Source organism: Halichoeres trimaculatus, unplaced genomic scaffold (assembly GCF_033239565.1).
Source record: "Halichoeres trimaculatus isolate MK-OKI-2021-1 unplaced genomic scaffold, fHalTri1.1 fHalTri1_scaffold_15, whole genome shotgun sequence".
In the NCBI taxonomy this organism is placed as follows: domain Eukaryota; kingdom Metazoa; phylum Chordata; class Actinopteri; order Labriformes; family Labridae; genus Halichoeres; species Halichoeres trimaculatus.
The window spans coordinates 27,939,978-27,962,804 of record NW_027437193.1 but is presented as its reverse complement, the minus strand read 5'-3'; the positions used below and the strand labels follow the sequence as shown (position 1 = coordinate 27,962,804).

The 22,827-nt window shown below is 41.3% G+C and overlaps 1 protein-coding gene across 1 annotated transcript; it reads left to right on the top strand.

Moving 5' to 3' along the window:
- The first annotated feature begins 888 nt into the window (after positions 1–888).
- Positions 889–22,395, top strand: klhl24a (kelch-like family member 24a). The gene is made up of 8 exons (XM_074689127.1): positions 889–1,110; positions 2,541–2,660; positions 2,765–3,609; positions 5,815–5,999; positions 10,087–10,205; positions 17,242–17,430; positions 19,049–19,237; positions 19,332–22,395. Exons 2-8 carry the CDS (start codon positions 2,586–2,588, stop codon positions 19,530–19,532), a joined length of 1,803 nt encoding a protein of 600 aa, XP_074545228.1. The 5' UTR covers positions 889–1,110; positions 2,541–2,585; the 3' UTR covers positions 19,533–22,395.
- The last annotated feature ends 432 nt before the right edge of the window (positions 22,396–22,827 follow it).

Here is a 22,827-nt window from a genome sequence, read left to right as displayed (position 1 = left end):
ATAACTGATATCCTGTCTGTCAATTTAAATAACTGATGTTCCATGCTGTGTAGTTTCTAATGAAAGATAAACTCCCTTTTTGATTCGGTGATGGAGACCTGTGTTATTTACTAATCCTTCTCTACATTCATCTTGTGAAGTAGTCACATGTGTTCACGCGCACAGGCACATAGTACAAAACACCTGGTTTCAAACTGGTTTATTGATCACATCATGGACCCTTTCAAGGAACTCAGTTTGGAGCTCTTAGAACTGTTTTGCAACAGGGTAAGGAAGTTGTGACATCCTTTGTTCCAACATAACTCCTCCTCTCAGCTCACCTGAAGTGAAAAACATAGCCTGCTGCGTTTTTTCCTGCTTTCACGTGACTACAGTATCACATTACAGCTAGGTGTTTTTTTAGGCATATGTATCTGTTTTATTGTTTGTCAATGTGTATTAAGGATGTGCCTACATATTCTAAAGCCTGGTTTTTAAATCATTTGTATTTATTTTATGTATTTTAATTAATTTATTTATTCATAAAATTATAGAAAATAAACTCTTTTAAGCGTGTTTGGTTTAACCATTTTCGTCTTGTGCTGCTCCAAAACCGTTTCCTGCACTTTCACATACGTAACGTAACATAACACTCTTGTTATTTTTGTGTGTTCAATCAACCGCCGTCCCCATCGTCATGTACTTTTTCTCCGCTGAAAGTTCAGTTTGTTTGCAAACAAAGAAAAGCCACGTGGAGAACTACATGCTCTTGGAAAGTGTAGTCTCATTGGGCAAGCAGAAATGCGCAGTATCTTGGTTTGAACTCCATTACCCACAATGCAGCATGACTCTGAAGGGGTACGGTGGGCTGGATTATGTTTTTTTTTCTCAAGACAAGTATATATTGGTTCTGTTTACTGTTAGCTAGATAGAGCTCTTTGTTTTTGTCATCTCAGAAATACAAAATGTACCGGGTGAACAGCAGCTTGCTTTGTTTCCCTTAACTAGTCCACGGCAGATATTGCTTAAGGTACTGACAAACTTTTTTTTTCAGGAGGCAGAGTTATTTTTATCATTTTTTTCTTCACTTGTGACTGAAGAGGAAACTTCATCTGGGAACTTCTACATAAGGTAACACCTTTTTTTTTTCATAAAACAGAGTGTTGTTAAAGAATATGAATGCTCAAAACGTAAATTTATCTCTTGATCATAGATGAATTCTTCCTAATTTACAGACTGAAGCATCGACTCAACGACTTTTTGAAGTACGTTTTCCAGCTAACGGTCGGCACGAGGCAGTGCCCTTTGTCTTATAAACGGAAGCACTGATATATCTGGCATAATACAGTTGACTGACTTTGTAATTTATAATGTCAAAGTTATATATTACGCCTTATTCCGACATTTGAATATTTTAAAGTTAAAAAAAACATCACAACAAATGTTTGTTTTGTTATGCGTGTGTGCTTTTTTAATTGTTCAATTTAACCTTACTGGCAGTTAGCAAATACAAAATAAACCCAAAACAATCTGCTTCATTTAAATAAGATAGCTTTATTGTTCTTTTTTTGCTTAATTTTCTTTCTCCTCAGGGGGTATTAGTCACAAAGTCAGCTTTTCATGCGTCAGACACCTCTGGCTAAACCTGTCCTTTAGACGTAACATGAGTTTAAGAAGGTGTGCTGCTGGCAAATTACACACATGAAAAGACTGAGCCTGTAGAGGCTGAGCCACAGGGTTAAAAATAACCTGAGATAAATGACCTCATTGGAGCAAAGGTTGGACCTGCTGCCAACATAAACAGAGGCAGTATGGACATAGATAAGAGTCAAAAGTTTAGGTCATGCAGTTTTGAGAACATGAGCATCAACTGTTGTAAACATACATAAGAAGAACAATATGGTTTACTGCAGCATCACTCTTGAGGTTATTAGTGTTTTTTCTTGAAGTGTTTCTTACTTAGTTGAGACAAATATCTTGAAACCTATGGTTAAAAATGAAAAAAAAAAAGTAGGCCTCAAGGTTATCACCGGCTGTACTTTATTTGCACCTGTTGATCAAACAATGATTATGTAGTGCTTGATATCATCCCTGCCCCCCCTCTCTTTCAAAACAAACCTGACTGACGTGTAGGTTGGTCTTCCAACTGCAGCTCAGCCTCCTTCCTCCTGTCTGAATCATCTTCCCTCTCACGCAGTTCATTGTGCCGCAGGGCACAACTGTTTTGAAGTAGTGATGGGCTAGAAGAAGAACTGTTATGCAGATTAGCATGCTGCTCAGATTTCTGTGCTTGTTTTAAACTGTGATGCAAGACCTTTTAGCGCTACCCCACGGGCTTCAATAAATTATTTGTGGGAGTCACATGTTTTCTCCCTTTTTTCTACACCAGCTTTGTGGCTTTGTGCTTTGTTTGTCAGTAGGGACTGTTTTCAATTTGAACTACAGTGATCCAATTAGCTTCCTCTTCATCATGATTGAAAAGAATGCAAGGCTTCAAGTATAATGCTGTATTACATAGTTGTTTCATCTAATGGTACCATGCTGCTCAATCTTCTCCTCAGGTCATCTCAAGGTTTTAGAAAAGGTCTACATTGAAGGTGGCAGCCATGGTGTTGATTCTTGGCAGAAGGTTGAACAGGGAGGACTCTGGGATCAGAGACTCCCCAGCTGTCAAACGCAAGGTGCTGTCACAAAAGCAAACATTTTCTTGTTTTTTCTCTTTTGAAGCTTCTGTCACATCTTATTCAAATGTACTTTGCTTTCTACAAATATTGTCCGTCACAAGGTGTTTGAAGTGGACTCAAAAACCTTGGGTGCCCAGGATGTCTTGGATTTCTGCTCTGGTGCATCCCACTCTGAGGGCATCCTGCAGGTATTCAATGAGTTCCGTGACTGCCGCCTCTTCACTGATGTTGTGATCAGCGTCCAGGGCCGAGAGTTCCCTTGCCACCGTGCTGTTCTCTCCGCCTGCTCCTCCTACTTCAGAGCCATGTTCTGCAATGATCACCGTGAGAGCCGAGAGATGCTGGTCGAGATAAATGGCATCCTCGCTGAGGCGATGGACTCCTTCCTCACCTACGTCTACACTGGACGTGCCAAGATCACCACAGAGAACGTCCAGTTCCTGTTTGAGACCTCCAGCCTCTTTCAGATCTACACACTGCGAGATGCCTGTGCCAAGTTCTTGGAGGACCAACTGGACCCATGCAACTGTCTGGGCATCCAGCGCTTTGCAGACGCCCATGCCTTGAAGCAGCTCGCCAGCCGCTGCCGCGGCTACGCCCTTGCCAACTTCTCAGAGGTGGCTCAGCATGAGGAGTTCCTGGACCTGCGCAAGGAAGAGCTGGAGGAGTACACTGAGAGCGATGAGCTGTCTATCGGTAAGGAGGAGGTGGTGTTTGAGGCGGTGATGCGGTGGGTGTATCACAGTGTGGAGCAGCGAAAGCCTGTGTTGAAGGCTCTGCTCCACCATGTCCGTCTGCCTCTTCTGCACCCCAACTACTTCGTCCAGACTGTGGAGGGAGACCAGCTCATCCAGAATGCTCCAGAGTGCTACCAGCTTCTGCATGAGGCCAGACGCTACCATGTGCTTGGAAATGAAATGATGTCACCAAGAACTCGTCCACGCAGGTAACTAAAATGTTGATGCACTAGTTTTAAGGAAGGCGACAAGTCGTCTGATCTAGATTTTATCAGAAGAAACCAGATTCTGATTCATCAGTGAGTTTTGTATGACTTGCAAGTTTTGTTGTAGTGCAGTCACAAGACTGATGTCTGTTTTGTTGTGCACCAGTTCACTGATTCTGCGTGATCTTCTTCTCCCACAGCCCGTTTGTCTGGTTGAGCTAAAACATCTGTTCTACCTGTAATGTCACAGGTGACAGTGACATGTCACTTACAGCATTAAGTGTATCTTAAATCCTACATCGTATAGTCAGAGTTATGACTTACACGTGAACCTGATGCTCCCAGCAGTATTGTTGTTCCTTGTGTGTGTGTGTGTGAGTGTGTGTGTATGGGGGGGTGAACAGAGTGTTATTGTACTGATCAGACAACTGTGTCTTTGACTGAGCCTGTGTTTTGAAACCTAATTCTGAAATGGAAATGATAATGAGGAAGGCAGGGCATGTTCGTGCACACACACTGGTTGGTTGGAAGAGAAAAAAAATGATGTGATGCAAGACGCAGCAATCGTGAAGTGTTCAGTCTTGTTGTCATACCAGCAGCGTAACTCACCTTGCTGATGTGTTTGGGTTCAAAGTGTCCCTGTTCACGTATTTACTGAATGCACTCCCCTTTCCTGCCTTTGTGTTTGTGTGTGTGTGTGTGGTGTGAAGAGTCCAGTTGGAGGTATTGTTTAATAAAGGACAAAGGTTGGTGTTGACTGAAACTTTGTGAATGAGATACAGAGCAGACCATATGTCAGCCTGCTGGACGACAGACCCCAGCACAGCTGCCCCCTGTGTGTTTGGCCTGCTGCGAGCGTTAAAACGGGAACAGTGCTGATGAACAGTTGTTTGTTACTGAGGCAGAGTGGTGTGTACTTCAGGTGTATTGTGTCAGTATCCAGGCAGATCTGCTCAGATCAGTCGGCCAATCAGGCTTCAGCTTAGTCTCCACACTGTGTTTCGTTTGCCCCCAGGGCAAAATCTGCTCCTGCTCAAAACAGATGCCTGGTTCTTCCCTTCCTGTGTCTACGCCGGGCCTTTTTTTTCTACTTGGAAGTTTCTAGAATTTAATTAATTACATACACACACAGACAACCTGCACACCTATACACACAAACACACACGGCTAAACCACCTTTGGGCTAGGCCGTGTCTTAGATGAACACAAGCCAGTAAAACCACCTTAATCTCTTAGATGTGCCTGATCTGTACTCTCTCTTAGACTGAGCAAACAGACTAAGTGGGTGAAAGTGCAAAAAGCAGTTTTTGCCACTGTTGTAGAAAAAGTGGTTGGATAATTCTAAGGGTGTGTTATGGAGATGTTGGTGTTGTTTTGTATGTTTTCTTATTTGCGCTAGGTATGAAACCAGCATTTTCTCACAAATGAACAGTTTTGAATCTCTTTTTGTGTAACAGAGCGTGCTCCTGCTTTACTCTGGACAGTAATCTCTGCACTGTCTGCAGCACATGTTTCAGAGCATCATTGCTCAGTACACTGGTCACAAATGGGACTGGCCTGTGGTGTTTGCTGAAGATAAATCAGAAATGATTGATTAAGGAAAATAATCTTCACCTTTGTGTAGTTATATGACGCTGAAAGTGGGGCATGGTAAAGTAGATAAAAGCAGCTTCTATCACAGTCCATTCCAAATGAGTTGGACCCTAAGTCTCAAAGACCTCTTCAGATTTTCTATCCAGTATCACGCATTGACTAAACTGCTGTTAATTGGAACTGGAGCAGGAAATATTGTCATATCCACTGCATGGGTTTAAAAGCCAAGTGGGAAGCTTTGTGAACATGGGAATCCAGCTTCAGTCTGGACCCAAGTTTGTTTTTGTTTCACTCAAGATTGATACCTGCATTGTAAAGTGAACTTTGCCTGGAAGATAAGTGTTGCTATTCCTCTGGAAAACACCGCTCTGTTTCCTGCTGTTGTACGATTTTCTACCTTCTATAATTAAAAACCCCATCAGAGTGTCGACATGTATTTATTTGTCTGCATACCAGGTGTTGGGGTGTATGCGGTTCATAATTACGTACCATGTAAGGAGTCCCAACGTTCCTGGAAAAGTTTTTCAGAACACATTCCTGTGTTTGTGTTTTTATTTTAGCCTCAAACATGATGTGATTCTTCTACACCGCTTGCTTTTCTTCCCCCCCCTGCAGGTCCACTGGCTTCTCTGAGGTGATTGTGGTGGTTGGTGGCTGTGAGAGAGTCGGGGGCTTCAACCTGCCTTACACTGAGTGCTATGATCCAGTCACAGGAGAGTGGAAGTCTCTGGCCAAACTACCTGAGTTCACCAAGTCTGAGTATGCAGTGTGTGCCCTCCGCAACGACATCCTGGTGTCAGGTAAGCAGGAACATTTGTTACATTCCATTTCATATCAGGGATTAATCAAAGCTAGCATTTGTTTGAACATATGTTGTTATATGTCTATGATTTTTAAGAAATGATCAAATCAACTTTCTTTATAGCTCAGGTAAAAACCATTTTGACGACAAATGCTTCTTCAACAGCATCTTTAAATCTGTTCCAAAATTCATTTTTCAGCTGTGATGTGTAAACAAATCCACGCTGTCTTCAGTGGTTGGACTCTGTGTGGTCTTGTGTGTTAAGAAACCCCCGTCTTGCTATAAGTGTTACAGGCTTTTACATGAAAATTCTCAAGGGATGTTGTCCGTGCTTTGCTTGCCATCCAGTCCTCCAGTAGAGTGGCAGGAAAGGCCATGGTGGCTGTTTGCCCCGTGTTATTTTTAAAGCTACAGCCTGCTGGAGCTGAAGGAAAATGTGAGAGCGATATCTGGATCGCACTCCAAACTGAGACACGCTTTTATTGGCCCGCTCAGACCTTCTCACTTCCTATTAGCCAATCATTGAGGTCGCCACCTTTTACATCCGTTCAGCAGTTTTCTAGGACCTCCTCTAGCAGCTCTCAAACATTATGATTTTATTTTGTTCACAAATAGTATGAGATGTTAGTGTGAAACTTTGTCTGTGTTATGTGCTGTATCCTTAAACTCAAAATAATCCCCACGCTGAGGTATCACAATTTCATAGCTTCCTGGCTTGGTCCCTGCATTTTGAGAACAAGAAGGTGCCAAACATGGCGTAAGCCTCCTTTGGTAGAAAACAAATCTTGATTAAAAAAGACATTACTATTACATCATTGGTCCAAGCTGCTGAGGTCAGGGGGAAGGCAGCTGCTGAAGTCAAACTCTGGTATAAACACGCTGTAAGGAAGTTTCAGTTCTCTAATGAAGGGGACACAGGTTGGTGGTTCTTGTAAATTTGTTTTTTTGAACGTACTCTGACAGAAGTTCAAGTGTAAATCTGAGGACAGCTCATGCTCAAACATGCTTCGCAAAAGCTACAAAACAGCACTGGACAAAGCAGCAGTTGAAAGGTATAGAAGAGGGGAAAAAAGGAGAGGTAGATACAGAGAGGGAAAAAGGAATCTTCTTCCTTCTTCCCTTCAGCTAGAGTCTGCTGCTGTGTTTATGCTTTTTTTACGCGCCCACTGGGCCAAGTCCTCACGTGTTCGCTATCAATCTACCCTCAAGCTCTGCCTGGAAAAATCAACACCCCCTCCCCCCTCCCTCTATCTCTCCGTCTCACACACATTCAAAACATACACACGACACCTTTATGATCTTTATTGCTGCATATTCATTTGTTGTTGCTCCATTTGCCTGGAACATTTAATCCCCTTTTCTCAGCTGTATTTTTATCTTGCACAAATTACATTCCCACACATACCTCCATTCTGTCTGTCAGCCCATCGTTTCACACTGGGAACTGCTGCAAATACCTTGGAGGGCCTCCAGCCCCCGGCACAGCTGCTCTCAGCTGAGGTCTTAAATTGGACTCTCCATTGAGTATACTAAACCTCTTTGAGGTTTTTACACCAACAGGGACTCCGACCAATGCTGACTTTCTAACATTCATTTGTCTGAAGTCGTTTAGTCTGAGGGCCAGATACATCATGTTTAGTTCTGCATCGCAACTTTAAAGTGATACTCCGGGATGGAACAAGTTGGGTCCTATCACAAGGTTTAGGGCAGAAATTACCCCTACAGCAGTGTTTTTGTGCAGCAGAAGCCCAGAGCGCACGCACCAAAGACCCCCTCCCTGCTCCTCTGCGGGTTTCCTCTGCACTCAGACGGGGCCATATTTTACTTGACCAAAAACACAAATAAACAGACTCCCACCAAAAAAATCTGATATCGGTCTGCATTCACGCTTTATTTAGAGAATTTTCAGCGCGTTAATTTTACAAAAAAACACCTCCAATTAAGGCTCTAGTTCTCATCGTGTCGTAAAACGGCGCTACCTCCGCTGCAGAGCCACAGCTGGCTACGAGGCGCTCACCGCTTAGTGTATCAGTCCGCGCACGCGGTGTGCCAGATATTAACAAACGCAGGTAGTCTGCCAGGACGAAGAGACACGATGAGAACTAGAGCCTTATTTATCGTGTTTTTGTGTGAAAGTAACGCGCTGAAAATTCTCTAAATAAAGCGTGAATGCAGACAGATATCAGACTTTTTTGGTGGGAGTCCACCATGACAAAATCTGATATTGATATCCATGAGCATCACTTTAAATAAACGCCTCTCCTCTATCTGACTCCACTTTAAAAATGAACCACATAATCTAATCTGTTCATAAAGAAAACACCAGTGCATGCCTCACACATTACAGAAGCTTGCATGTGATAGTCACATGTTTTATTAGCAATGATACGGCCTGTAAATGAAAGCTTTGCGTAACTTTTAGAAAGCTGTCACACAAATTACACTGTTTACTCCCACGGTCACGGCCTCTTCTTGTTCAAGAGCTGTGATTAGCAACATTGTTGATCCATGTCTTGCCTAGTGCTACTTCACCAACGGAAGTATTAGTTAGAAAATACCACTTTTTGAAGGTAGTTGTTTCTTAACATGCGTTCTTCGCCTGCAATTCTTTCTTTTACATGTTTTCTTCATGCAAATTCTCAGAAGCAAAAGCCTCCAGGGCAGCAGACTGTCTGACTCCGTCGCCATCGTGCAGACAGTCAAGCAGACACATGCTTTGTGTGTCTCCTGCAGTATAATTTGAAATAATTGAACATTAATCAGCCCATATCACCACGCAACAGAAACAAGAACAGGTAGAAATATCCAACAGGTGACTTTTTTACGTAGCTGGATGAGTTTTCTAGTCGGTGCTGTTTTTATTGTTAGGATGAAATGTGTCTGATATCTGTACCCACCTGTCTGGTCTGTCAGCTAGCTAACAATGAGGAATAACTTCTCTTTGTCTGCATGTGAATACAGAAGAGGCACAGACATCTTTCTTTACACTGGCAGACTTTCTTTCTCTATAAAACCATCTGTGCCTGCACAAAGAAAACATCCAATAAGTTGTAGCCAAAACTGAATGTGATGAATGAAGACATTTTTTTTATGTATGTTCCAGGAGATTATGATTGATTCAGTCCTGCTGCCTTTTAAACAGAGGAAGCCTGTTCTCTGTCATTTTCATAATCAGTGTTTTATTAACTGATATCATGACGGTGTTATCAATTTAAGTCCCAGTGTGAAATAACACAGATTGTCACTGCGTTGCTGTGTATGTTATTGAGCCTAGTTGGCATCCATGTTTCACCTGTAGTCCAAGATATACTGCCTCTGGGTTCATTGGTGGAAAAAACAGCAGCAGAAAGCCAAACCTGGCAGTTTATTGGTGACAGACATAATAAAGAATTTCGACCTACATTCAAGTATTTGTTTCTGCTCTGTTCTGTGTGTTTTGTGGTGATATGGCAGGATCAGTGGGGGGGTTATTATTGTGGGAGAGAGACACAGCACATGCCCCGGCTTGTTGAGTGTGTGTCTGAGTTACACTGTAACCTGGTTGGGTGACTTACTTCTTACAGCGCATGTTTGCGCAGAGATAACAGGTGAGATACTCTGTAGTAGCTCTGATCCTGATCGTGGTGTGTTTGCTTTTAAATATATGTTTTAAAAACGAATATTTGTTCGACACCTGTGCACACCCACCAAAACGTTAGACAAAGTCTGTGTATGTGTTTCTTTAAATAGACAACCTTCCTTTGTTTGTGTGTGTGTGTCCGGAAACCTTTTATTTGCTCGGTGAACTCTTGAGACCCAGCTCAGGTCAAAGTCAGATAACACACTCACAGCTCAGCCCCAGTTAGGAGATAAGATATTTATTTGAAATAAAAATACAACTCAAAGCTGGAGAAGAAAATTAAAGGAGTTTCAACCTTCTTGTTCATAGATCAGATCAGATCAGCAGGGTCAAAAATTAAAAACACCACAGAAGATACTGTTTGGCTTTGTTGGTCAAGCAGGGCCTGAAACTGTCATAACCTTTGTCTTGAGTTTTAACTGTTGTCTAACTGTTGTCCGTTACCTTTGTCCTCTTTTATTTCCAGGGGGTCGTATTAACAGCCGGGACGTGTGGATGTACAACTCCCAGCTCAACCTGTGGATCAGAGTGGCTTCCCTGAACAAAGGCCGCTGGAGACACAAGATGGGTGTCCTGCTGGGAAAGGTACACACACAACATAAATTTACAAAACCAGACAGGGTGCCTTTGATTTATTCAGTATCAGACTTCACTCACTGGCAGGATCCCAACTCTAGACAGCTGCAACTGAAAGTAAAAACCTGATTAACTTGCCACCTTTTGATAAAAAAAAGGACTATAAACAGGGTGTTCGCGGGGTCTTAAAAAGTATTAAAGTTGATAAATCAATTGTGGGAAAATTAAGGCCCTTAAAAAGTATTAAAAAGTCTTAATTATGGTTTTCTGAGGTATTAAATTTTATTGGTATTCAAGCTTTGACTCCAAAAGTATCCATGAATATTTCTTTTCCTCCTTGCAACTGTCCCCTGATTGTGCCGTTAAGCATTCGGTCAGTGAAGTTGTCAGCTATTGGAGCTTGGCAAAATGGACATGCAAGATTTCACACAATGATCTTGCAAGTCCATCTAGATTGCCGCAGAGCACCCTGCTTTCATGTCATCAATGACGTGCCAATGGTGGACACAAGAGGCTGATGGACAGCAAATCACACAGTCTCAGGCACATTTCCTAAATTTTGATAGTGATGAATGAGTTCTTGTTTTTTCAGCTAGTTGGCCTTAAATGATTGCTGTTACTTGTTGTATGGGAACAAGAATGGGAGTGTCAATAGACCTGCCAGTAGTTTAATTTATTCTTTCAAGCTTTATTCCTTCACAGCTTACCTCATTTCTATTTAAATTTAAACTACAACTACTAAAGATGGGTTGCTACCAACAGCGCATAATTGGGATGAGGTCTTAAAACTTTTTGAAAGTTTTTTTAAAAAGTCTTAAAAAGGTATTGAAATTAACCTCTTGGTTTCAGCATATACCCTGATAAAGTAATTTTACATAAAAGCACAAGGAATCAAAAGAGCAACAGATAATACCCAGAAAATCCATCTTACACGATTTACCCAGAGAGCATTACAAGAACCCAGCAACATGAATTGAGACCAAGGGTGCCAAATATATGAAATGATGAGGACAATTTAAAAGAGAAAGAAAGAAGATATAAGTACTACAAACATTTAAACAAGTTAGCATGCTAAAACAAGTGAAAACCCTTAAAGTATGAATGGATGTAAAACATTAAAGCTTTGAAAGCAACAACTCAACTTAATATATTTATAAAGGACTTTAAAAACAACCACAGCTGAAGCAAAGTGCTGAACATAGAAAATAGTGCAGTCATAAAAAATTCAATAAATCAATACAAAAAAGGTGTGGGTACTAAAATAATAGTTTCATTGTTCTTAAAAACAATTTAAGAACAATAAAAACAACGACTAAAAACAAGCCATAAAACACTAAAACAGGACCAGAGCTGGGGCAAACAAGGGCAAGAGGATCTTTTTTCAGAATATTAGAATAATTTTGAGCCCTTCCTCTATTTCTATTACAGTTTCTGAATTAAGTACTAACATCAGTCCAAGCTAGCTAGTTAAAATACAGGTGGCCCACAGCTAGTACTGTCTGTTCTCCATAAACTCAACACGTGGTTACCGTTTGAAAAAGTGACTGACGTTTCAGCTACCTGAGGCTATGTGCATGGTGCTGTTTTTTCTGACCTACAAGTTCAAAACACACACAGACACACATTTGTTTGTGTGAACTACAGCTAAGGTTCTCAGAACAAAGTGATATGTGCTTATTGCTGTTTCAGAGGAACTGAACATCAATACATGCAGAACTGTTCTCTTTTTTTACACCTGGCGTGGAGTGCAAACAGGTTGAAAATATCAACAGTAAGGAGTTGGAATGACGTACTGTTAGGGTAATGGTATGTTCCATGTAGATTTTTGATGACATCAGTCTGTACATTTCAGAATAATATGGAGCACCCAGTTTCAATAGATACCATCTTACCTGCAGACTTAAAGGAACTTGTTTTTAAACACAAAGGCCTTGCATATTGTGCAATGATTGACATTTGGACATATCTGATCTTCAACACGACACAGTCATCAGTGTCATGAAAGAGGCCTCACAAATGGCTCTCAGTCCACTTTTAGTGTAGCTTGCTTCCCGCTCTCCGTCACAAAAAGGGAACCTTTGAAAACTCATAGCATTATATTATTTTAGCGCCTGACTCATCCGTTTGTTCCCCCAGGGTTTGAAAATGCCTGTTGCCATATCCCACATCCTGGATACATAGGTGCAGGTTCAACAGAGAGGAGGAAGTTTAGCTCTTTTTCAAACAGGCTCTGCAACGAGTGTGTCAGCTACTGGAACAGTGATGCATCCTTTAAAAACACTGCATGTGAAAAACATTCAACTGTCAATTCACACTAAGTCTGTTTTCTGTTGATTTCTCAGTTTCCTCATTTTCCTATTTTCTCTACCATATGTAAAATACACATGACCAAAACGCCTCATATGTAAACTGTGTGTCTGGTGTTGGTTTAATACGAGTGATCTGATCCCAGTTAGGTTACACGTGAGCTGTTCATGAATCCTCGATGACTGCCCCTACTTTACAGCTGCGTCTATTTATAGCCGGTTATACACGGATAGTTGGACAGTCTTGTCTGAGGTCAGCTGGAGTTTACTGGATGTGTGCCAGCAAAGCACACTTCCAAGTTAAGGTCTAGCTTAGTCTAACATATTGTGTTTCATGTGTATCTTTGCAGAAGTATAAGCCTGAAGTAGCCTTACATGGCTGCTGTAGCCCCTCATAAGCCTAGACACACACATACACAGGTTTTGCATACAAAGGCGTAATTTAATGCTGTTCATTCTCCTGTGGCATTCCTGTCAGACAAAAGAAAACTCTATCATTACACTTAGTCAGGTTTCTAACCTTTAAAATGTTTCTTACGTGTCGTGCCCTAAAATGTTACTCAACTAGAAAGCCAGGTCTTTATTGCAAGACTTTTACATGTGTAGCATTTGTATTATCAAGACCAACTCAGTGCTACACATATGTTGACTGTTTGCAAGACAGTGGCATGTTTACCTCCTGGGAGTTTGTGTAATTACCTGTTATTAGTATTGCGAAAGAAAAAACAGCAACGATTGTCTTGGTTGAAGCAGGCAGAGCATTATCACTGATGACTCAGACGAACACACTCACATGTGTGTACATATTTGAAGAGCACGGACACAAGTTAAAGGGAAGTACTTGGAAAGCTTTTGGCTTTATTTACTCTGGCAGAAAGGGCAAGTCTCCTCAGGGGGACTTATCATGCATAGCAACTCTGTTTTTAATTTTCTGAAATTCTGCTTTTGGCCAATCTGTGTTGGATTTTGCCTGTCTTCTAAACAAAACCTGAAGTCCCTCGTTGCCTTGCCACAGAAACAAGAAAAATGTGTGTACACTCAAACTACACACAAATATTGTGGATCCAAATCAGTGTTTAACAAATATGACCAACAGGCTTTCAATTAAATGTCTCTAAAATCAAAAAGGACTTCAAAAAGTCAAAATGACTTTCCCAGAGTTATAAAAGGCTACATCAAGTAAGGTCTGAAAGAAAAAGCCAAAAAGAAGAGTGTTGATGTATGTGACTAAGTCAGGTCTCAGTCTGTATTTAATGCATCAAGTCTTTTCTGACTTTGAATGCAATGACTAAAGCCATGAAACAATTTATTAAAAGTCAACGCAGGACTAAGTGTCAGACCACCCAAATGAAAAAAGTGAAGAGGAAAGACAAGTGAGCAAAGAAACAGACAAAATAAGAGTTTTAAAGAAAAAACATCACCCTGTGACAGCATCAGCCACAAAACAAGTCAAACTGGAGGCAGAGTGTCTGCACCTCCACAGCTGATCACCCAAGAGGCTGCTGAGTGTCTTCACCACGCTCTGATCATCAAACAGAGCCACTGCACAGTGTGACAGGTCACAGACCCATGGAGCTGCATCCTGACAGGAGAGATCATCACAATGAGGTCATCAGCTGGATGGTCACACGCTGGCTATAACAGTCATCAATTAACTCCAGAGTGACTTCTGTGTCAAGGACAGTGCAGGAAAACATGATGAACAGTGTGACACTGTGTTGACACTAATATGCAACACACAGTAATGGAGCCTCATTTAAAGATCTGCAGCTGAGTTAGCACTGTCACACCAAAATGACTTGCTGAAATGCTAAAAAGAGAGGGCACATTGGACGTTATGCTAACTTTCAGTGGTGCTAACATGCTGCTTTGCTAACCAGAAATGACCCACAAGAAGAAGCAGTGGTAAAATGCATCAATTGTTTCACTGTAGATAAGCTTCCACATACACTCTATAACCCTTTCTTTATAAACACATTCCTCAGGGTTCTTCTATCCCAGGAGAGGCTCTTTTCTCCGACCACTTCCTGTATCTGTCACACACATGTGCTTTCCTCTTTACTGTCCTCCTTCCCTTCTTTCCACTTATTTTGCAGACTTTCTGGAATCAGACGTCGAATTGCTGTTTCCGTTTTTGTATCTCAGCACTGCTACCTCTTATTATAGTGACTGGGAACTCATACCATCAGGAAGACATTTGTGTTTATTCTTTATCATGTTTCCCCAGAATCTTGTCATCGGTTGTTTTATCTCTCTGCATTTCCTTGTGTCTTGATAGACTTCTCAGGAAAGACAGTTCCTGTACTCTGTTTCTTTCATTTTGAGTTGTATCTATCGTCATCTCAGAATACTTATCTGTTTGTTTAGGATATGTCTGCCTATGTTGTTGTTTTTCTTCAGATTTCAGTTCCCTCTTCTCCTGAGTTTGTCAAGCCGTTTCCTTATTCAGTCTGCAGTTTCCCCTTTTTGATATGCAGCACTGATGCTCCGGTTGAAAGTGTGTAGAAACGCGGCTGAGTGTTGTAAACAAGCCTCCATAATGAGCATGTGTGTATGATCAGACTTTCAGGGACAGACCTCAGCACTCACTGCCTCTAAATCAATGTTTATGGCATTTGCACGTTCAGTTGAATCCTGTTTTGTTCAACAGCACACATACAATAAGCACGCCTACGTTTGTTTAACCACTCTTGTGTCGCCCTGCTGAGTCTTATATTAATCCACTTGCTCTTTGCTCTCCAGACTAGCTGTCTGAAGCCACAGACACTTGTCATTGTCCTGCATGGAGCCTTGTTGGACTGGTCTTGTTTCCGTAAAGCATAAGCAGAAAAAAATAGGTCACTGCTTGTTTTCCCCTCCCTGCTATAGTGGCAGCTGTTCTCCTCTATCATACTTTTCACACTCTCTTTCTTTCCCAGTCTGCTTCTCTCCTCCTGGAGTCTCTGAATTCTCCTGACCTTAATGCTTCTCACTTCTCTGCACTTTGAGGAAACAGTTAATCATCTGGTTTGAACGCGCAGATTAAATAAGACGTGAATGTGCCTATTCAGTGGCAAGTGTGTCCACAGAGAGTCGTGAATCACACTTGGCCTCGTGTTTATGTAATATCCACGTACAGTAGGTCGGCATAATGTATGTGCCATGATCATTATGCTGGTGTAAAATGTTCCTTCATTAATCCACTCACAATTCATCACAGCGTCTTAGAACCACGCGGGCTGATTTGTCGAGTAAGTGCCGAGTGTTGAGTCTGTAAAGCAGAGTGCTTGTCCCTCCAACCCCCTCCCTGCACCTCTCCAGAAAAGCTGGTGTCTGGGTATTGTCAATGGAGCTTTAAAGGGTCATTTCACAAAAAAATGAAAAAGAAAAAAATCTGCTATGATGGCCCATTCTCCTGTAACTGGTTATCTAAAACCCTGACTGTTACTTAGTCTCTGGATAAGATTTTTCCACTGTTCTGTGAGGATGGAAGAAAGCCTCAAACCCTGCCAAATAAAATCTGCTTGGCTTCGCTTGAAATGACATGAAAGTGGAAAATAATAACTGAAGTAATCCTTCAAAGCCTATCAAGAAAAAATCCTCATAAAACATCTCTCAACATGTTCACTCTGTCCTGAATTAACTTTATCCTCCTATGGTACGTAAACATTTGATCTTCTTTTGTTTACCTCACAAAACTAACTCAAAGATTTACAAAGGAGATGACAGCTCTTTGGATTCAGCACCTCATCTAACGTTAAGCGTTGTGTTTTGTTTTTCTTCACTTTTCTGTTTGAAAAGGCGGTTGTGCTATCAGTCAGGCCAGGTGTAAAATGCAAATATCTATGAACCCATCCACCCTCTGCGTCGGTTCCCTTTTTTTCTCTCTATCAGTCTTTGTGCCTTTGTCTCTCTCGCGCGCGCACTCTCTGTCTCTCTGTCTTTTCTGTTCTTGTTTATACTCCAGACTTTTTGGAGAGGCGGTAATAGCCTGGAGGTTTTCTGTTGTATAAGATCATCCCTGTTGGTTGGCAATGAATAACCAGTAGTGCGGCTTAGTGTGTAATCAAAACACATGATGTTCTTACAGATAATTTTACTGAGCAAATAAAACTTTACTGAGAATCTCTAGATTTTTTATAAACTATTTCAATACCTCTTGTTACTTTATTTTTTTAGATCAGGGCCAATTTTGACCAATTCAAGAATACAAGCATCTTAAAAAAATCTATCCATCAAAAATAAAACCTTTAAGGAACAAAAGTGGCAACTGACTGTGAATCACATTTCAAGCGGAAACACTGGCAATAAACAGACGGTGTTTACACACAGATTTACTAACCATTGCAACGCCTCAAGGTGTTGTTTTGTAGTCGCTGAGGGCTGAGTGGAGTTCAGTTGAACTCCAAGGTTCAGGGTTAGTTTCATGCATTGCCTCTGTTGGTGTTTACAGGAAAAGAACATCACGGACAGTGATCAATCTGCTCTTTGGAAGCAGTTTGTCATCTTTCTCCCACACCTGATAAACTGGTTCTGTCTGTGCTGATGCGGAAACAGTCTGTAGTACTCAGGAAGCAGTGAGCTTAAATAAAAACATCTCTCGCCAAATGAACGTTTGCATGTGTTGATAGAAAATGTGGGAAAGAATTTGTTGCCTGTTAGCACAACATGTAATCTCCTGTAACACTTGTAGTTCAGATCTGTGCTCGGCAAACCTGCCGCTTGTCTTTAATCAGAGTGCTCTGTGTGTCTGCCCTTAGGTCTATGCTGTGGGTGGCTACGATGGGCAGAGCCGCCTCAGCAGCGTGGAGTGTTACGACTCCTTCTCCAACCGCTGGACTGAGGTGGCTCCCATGAAAGAGGCGGTCAGCTCTCCAGCTGTGGCCAGCTGTGCTGGCAAGCTCTTTGTCATTGGAGGAGGGCCTGACGACGATACCTGTTCAGACAAGGTGGGTAACAGCTGTGTGCTTCCGCTTACCACACACTTAAACACACAGTGATGACAGTAGAGGTGTTTTTTCCTCAAACGACCTGTTTTCAGTGATTATACCTTAGAGGGTCAGGGGACTTTTTTCAAAGTAGACCTGTCAGCAGGTTGTCTGGGTTGACTAATTAACGTGTACTAAATGAGGACATGTTTGAAATGACTGTGGATTAAGAGCCAAAGTGTCTGGCTTATGTTTTAATGGAGCATAGAGTCTTTTAAAAGTTTCTTTTCTTTAATTTATTTAAACCTGCTAAGGAGACTGATTAGTGAAGTGTTACAGTTGAGTATTATTCCCTTGATGCCTGTTGTCCCAAATTTGGGACATACCCTGTCAGGTCTTGTTGCAGCTGAAATGACCTTTGTATCTCATTATTACCTATTGGTTCATATTCTACACAAACCAAAGATTGTATCAGATCCACTATGTCACAATATATTGGTCAGGGAATTAACTAGTTAAAACTGTTGTGTGTACTAAACTGAAATTTACAAACTCCACTTAATTGAACATCTGTAAGAATGCAAAAACACATAAAAACAATAGTGTTTCATAATTGTTGATTAATCCAGGCACTAAGGGGTTAACAGGCATTTCTTTGTCATCCTGGTGCACCCTACTTAAGCTTCTATAGCAAGTTTTTCCTGGTCATTCTCCTCGTGCCCAATACGTCAGGTGTCCTTTGTTTCAGTTGTCATTTCGTAACAGTCAGTCCCTGATTAAAAAGCAGTTATTGAAACAGATGATCGCAACATGTTGTAATGCAGAGCAGATGTAAACAGGTAATGGAACCAGGAAGGAGAAAAAGATAGCAGATTAAAGCTGATGAGTCTTGTACTCACCCCAAACAAGGACATACCCGATGAGATACCAAGCAAAAGGTTGGGGGGTGAATCCAGGGCAGCATTAGTTATAACAGATTTCAGTATTATGTCATCATCTGTGCGGGTGTGTGCCAGGGCATCAGACTGTTTTTACATAACCTTAGTGATCATGACTTGACATGCTTCACTGGAATAGTTTCAGTTCGTTTTCACTGACAGTAGAGTCGCTCCTGGTAAACAGGAAGAAAGTGTTATTCTGAGGAACTCAAACTTCAGGAGAAGCATTTTCTCCCTTCATTTGACCGCTGGTATGTCTTTTACGTCCGTGCAGACTAGAAAATTTGCGCCTGCCGTCAGTTTACCAGTTTGATAAGATACATCTTCACAATCTGTCTCTAGCCCTGTAGCAGACGTGTGTGATGCCTTTTCGTGATCCAGAAGAACTAGACTTCAAGCAGAAACTAGTTCTCTTTGATTTCTTATCGTTTGTTCCTCCTGATGTGCACTTAGATCCTGAAAACATATTGTCATGTTGCCCGTGTTGTTCATAGTAGCTGTATTCAGAGGTAACACCGTTTAGAGGAGGAAGTGGGTGAAAGAATGATTGAACCACACAAAGAAAGAAGCTTTTGTCATCAAACAGAAAGAGCTGCACTGATCATTGTTTTTTTCTTTTCAATGGCTTTATCTCATATGAGTTTACTTTCTACTTCTTTCTTGTAGCAGCACGGCTAACTACATGTGACTTTGTCTCACAGGTTCAGTGCTACGATCCGGAGACAGACTCATGGTTACTGCGAGCCAACATCCCCATCGCCAAGCGCTGCATCACAGCAGTGTCCCTTAACAACCTGGTCTATGTGTGTGGAGGTCTCACTAAGTCCATATTCTGCTACGACCCTGCAGAGGACTACTGGATCCACGTGGTTCACACCTTCAACAAACAGGTAAGAGACTAAGTGCAGATGAAAAGCACTTACAGAGCAAACTGACTTCCACCTTGATTCTTAACTTTACTTTTCCATCTCTGAACACTTACAGGAGAGCTGTGGCATGTCAGTGTGCAACGGTAAGATCTTCATCCTTGGCGGCAGGGGAGAAAGCGGCGAAGCAACAGACACCATCTTGTGTTATGACCCAGCAACAGGTATCATCACAGGAGTGGCAGCAATGCCACGGCCGATCTCCTATCATGGCTGTGTAACCATCCACCGCTACAACGACAAGTACCACAGGCCCTGACCACAAACCCACTCACACACACCACACACACACACTCACATGGAGCACTAAAGAACTCAAACTCTTTAAAACTTTCCCTTTAAGTTCCCCTCATGCACAGCACAAACACACTCCCATCAAACAATACTGGTGAGCTAATTTATTATCTGTCAGCATCATGTAGCAATACTCATAATGGTTCCCCAAATCTTCTGCTGCTCTGTACTAGAGTTCACCCCCTGCCCCAGCCTGCTTTTTCTCAGAGCTCACATTAACATGCCTTCAAACCTAAATAGGGCAAAGGTAACAACTGTTAACATTGTCGTTGTAACACGACTGCTCACGCTTTAAGCTACTTTGTGGTGATTGACAACCCTCAGGGGCACTCACAGCTCTGTTCCATGTGCCTGGATTACACGACAGGATGTTGCTCCATTCTCCTGTTGGAGATTTTAAGGGCCCAGGAGCTTCTCTTTCAGTGGTGTAGTTAAAATTAGTTAAAATTTGGGTTTAGTAATGATGCTGATAAAAAAAAAAACGGCTATCAGCCATTAAAACAAATAAATACAGTTTCCTTATCAGATATAAAGTGAACTTCCCCAAAATTGTTACTGTGCAAACTTACCTCCTCTTAAGATTTGGGTCGCTGAAGAGCTGGACTGATCACACACAAACCTGATGAACAAAAACAAAGCCTTAAGACAGATGTTAAAAATGTCCACAGAAGAATGAGCCAAGGATGAGTCCTCTGCTTTGTAACTCTTTTTAATAACACTAGATCAACCTGGTAATAAAGTGGAGAACAGTCAGACAGCTGCTCCTCCACAGAACCAGTGGTCATGAGTACAAACTTCTGTGTTGACCCAGAGCAAATCTTTCAAATCAAATAAAAATCAGCGGCCGAACTAAAACATTGGAACACAGCCACTACTAGCTCTTACTTCCTTTTCCCTCCTTTCTGTTATCACCTGCTTCCACTTCCCATGTGTGTTTCCTCTTTCCCTGCTCCAGCTGTGCTATCACACCACATATCCCATCCAGAATGATGTCTTCTTTTCCTAAAGCTTTATTCTGCTCCATTATTGTTAATATTATTACACTCATTACTGACATTTAATTTTTATTTTTTTAAGTTATACTTGTTTGTATTTTTTTATAACTGAATGTTTACTGTATAGCTTCTGTGTGTCTTTTTTTATAGATCATAGTTCATTGGTGTACTGGGCTTGTGGGTGGTATTAGTAGATGTGAGAAGCCTTTGTAGATCAAACTTCGAAGACTGCTCTGAGTAAATGGAGTGCATGTTTGGTATGTGTGTATGTATGTGTGACTTTTACGACTCAGTCTGGATGTCTCGGAGCCAAGGAGGTGTATCAAAGAATTCTGACTTCTGTCAACAAAACCTTTCCCACTCAAGGTGGCACCTCTCACCTGTGCGCTTGCATGTTAACACGTAACTCGGGGTAACCATTAAAACCTCCAGGTGTGTTTGAGTGTATGCTTGTTTACTGGTCAGCTAAGGTGGCGTGTGTAGCAGTGCTACTCCACGTACAGGTTCAGAATGATAAGTTTGTGGAAGCTGTGGCTCGTGGTCAGTAAAAGTCACTTTTACTACATTAGGTGTTGATAGATTAGAGACATTGCTGTGAATATAACTTTGATGTTTAACTCGTATTTAAATGTATTTAGTTCTTGGTTGTATGTTGTGTTATTCTGTAACCGAGAGCCCCAATTGTGCACTTTGACGTGATTCTGATAAATGTAGAATTGTATGATAACGGTTTTCAGTTTTTTTTTTGTTGTTTTTTTTTTTACTGTATCAGTAAATGTTCTTTGCTTTCATGTGACGTATGAAAGAGACTGTAAGGGCCTGTCAGCTCCTCCTGTTGGCCACTGCCTGCACTACTCTGAAATTGCAACAAAAACAACAGAAAATGCTACAAGAAAACAATGTAAAGAAGGAGTTTTACGTGAGATTCTAACAAAAAAAAAGCAGAGAAGCTGAGGTTAAAGTTTGCTACTCTTTGTAATGCTCAACTTTGCAGAGCTCTTACCTCCATCTGTCAGTCAAAACAACAAAAACAGGCAGAGGCATTACAGTCTAGACCATCCTTGAGGCCTTTTCTTGGAAAGATTAGCCAAGGGTTGGGTTTTCTAGTAGCAGTCCGGGAGAGAAAACAACCTGAGGCCCATTCACACACCTGTGCAGATCAACATACATTGGGTAACTTTGGAGGCCAGCAGGAGGAAGCTCACAGGCCAGAGAGCTGTAAGGCAAAAGAGCAGGAGTTAGAAAAACAATGAGAGAGCGTGAGTTTGAGTGTGTGTGCGTCTGTGATTTCACTGAGTATTTACACAAAACATTGTCTTGATATGTCGAATGCGGGATTTTTTTATTACTATAAATGTAGAGGCTTTCATACATTGTTTACTCAGATAAGATTGTGTGTGTTGATTTTATTGTGTTTGCTTGTTGTGGTGAGTTGTGGGACTGTGTTTCGTTTAATCCTTTTGATTCCCAAATGCAGATGCCTTAAATTAAACCGAGCAGGTGTATGGATTTTTAATGAGAATGCAGTCATAAGCCAAAGTGGATTTGTTGTAATCCCAAAGGTGACTTTGCTGAAGAATGCCAATGGATTTAAACTGTGTGTGCACAACATGGGGCCTTTAACCTGTTTGATGCAAAATGCTGCCCTGAATGCCTTAAAAAAAAACGAGTGGGGAATTGATCTTATTTTTTTACATAACTTTCTTATTCTGTGTATGATGTGACATTTTACCACCACTTCCTCCCCAGATGATCTTTGCCTTACTGTGAGGAAGCTTTGGATTTTTATAAACTGCAGTATGTTGGAATGTCATGGTTGATTTGTGTAAAAGAAACATCAATAAAGATTTTCTTTCTGTACCAATATATTTGTCTTGTCTTGTCACTTAAACTGTGGTTTAAGGATACAGTGATATCAAAGGTGATTGGTGTAATGATGAAGTTTTTTAAGGTGAGAGTAGATGTGACGATCATCTTTAAATGATAATTTTATAAAACTCCCATCAGAATGCTGGCCCTATGAAATGTTCTTTTTCAAACTGAATACTGAATTTTTGCCAAGAATGAAGCAAACTAGGTGATTGAGATGTAATCATGAAGCTGATGGGTACAGTGGTCTTAAAACCAAAAATGTGAAAGATCAAATAACACTCAACCAACCAAACCACTTATTTACATGACCAGATCACAGATTTCAGATAACCAATAAAAAAGATACAGTGTAGACTTATTTCTGCCTGTTATTGTTGTCTAACCTTGCATTCA

Coding starts and splice junctions, on each gene's coding strand:
- klhl24a (XM_074689127.1), top strand. CDS start 2,586: ATGGTGTTGATTCTTGGCAGAAGGTTGAACAGGGAGGACTCTGGGATC. Junction 6,000..10,086: donor CAACGACATCCTGGTGTCAG/GTAAGCAGGAAC, acceptor TTTTATTTCCAG/GGGGTCGTATTAACAGCCGG. Junction 10,206..17,241: donor TGGGTGTCCTGCTGGGAAAG/GTACACACACAA, acceptor GTCTGCCCTTAG/GTCTATGCTGTGGGTGGCTA.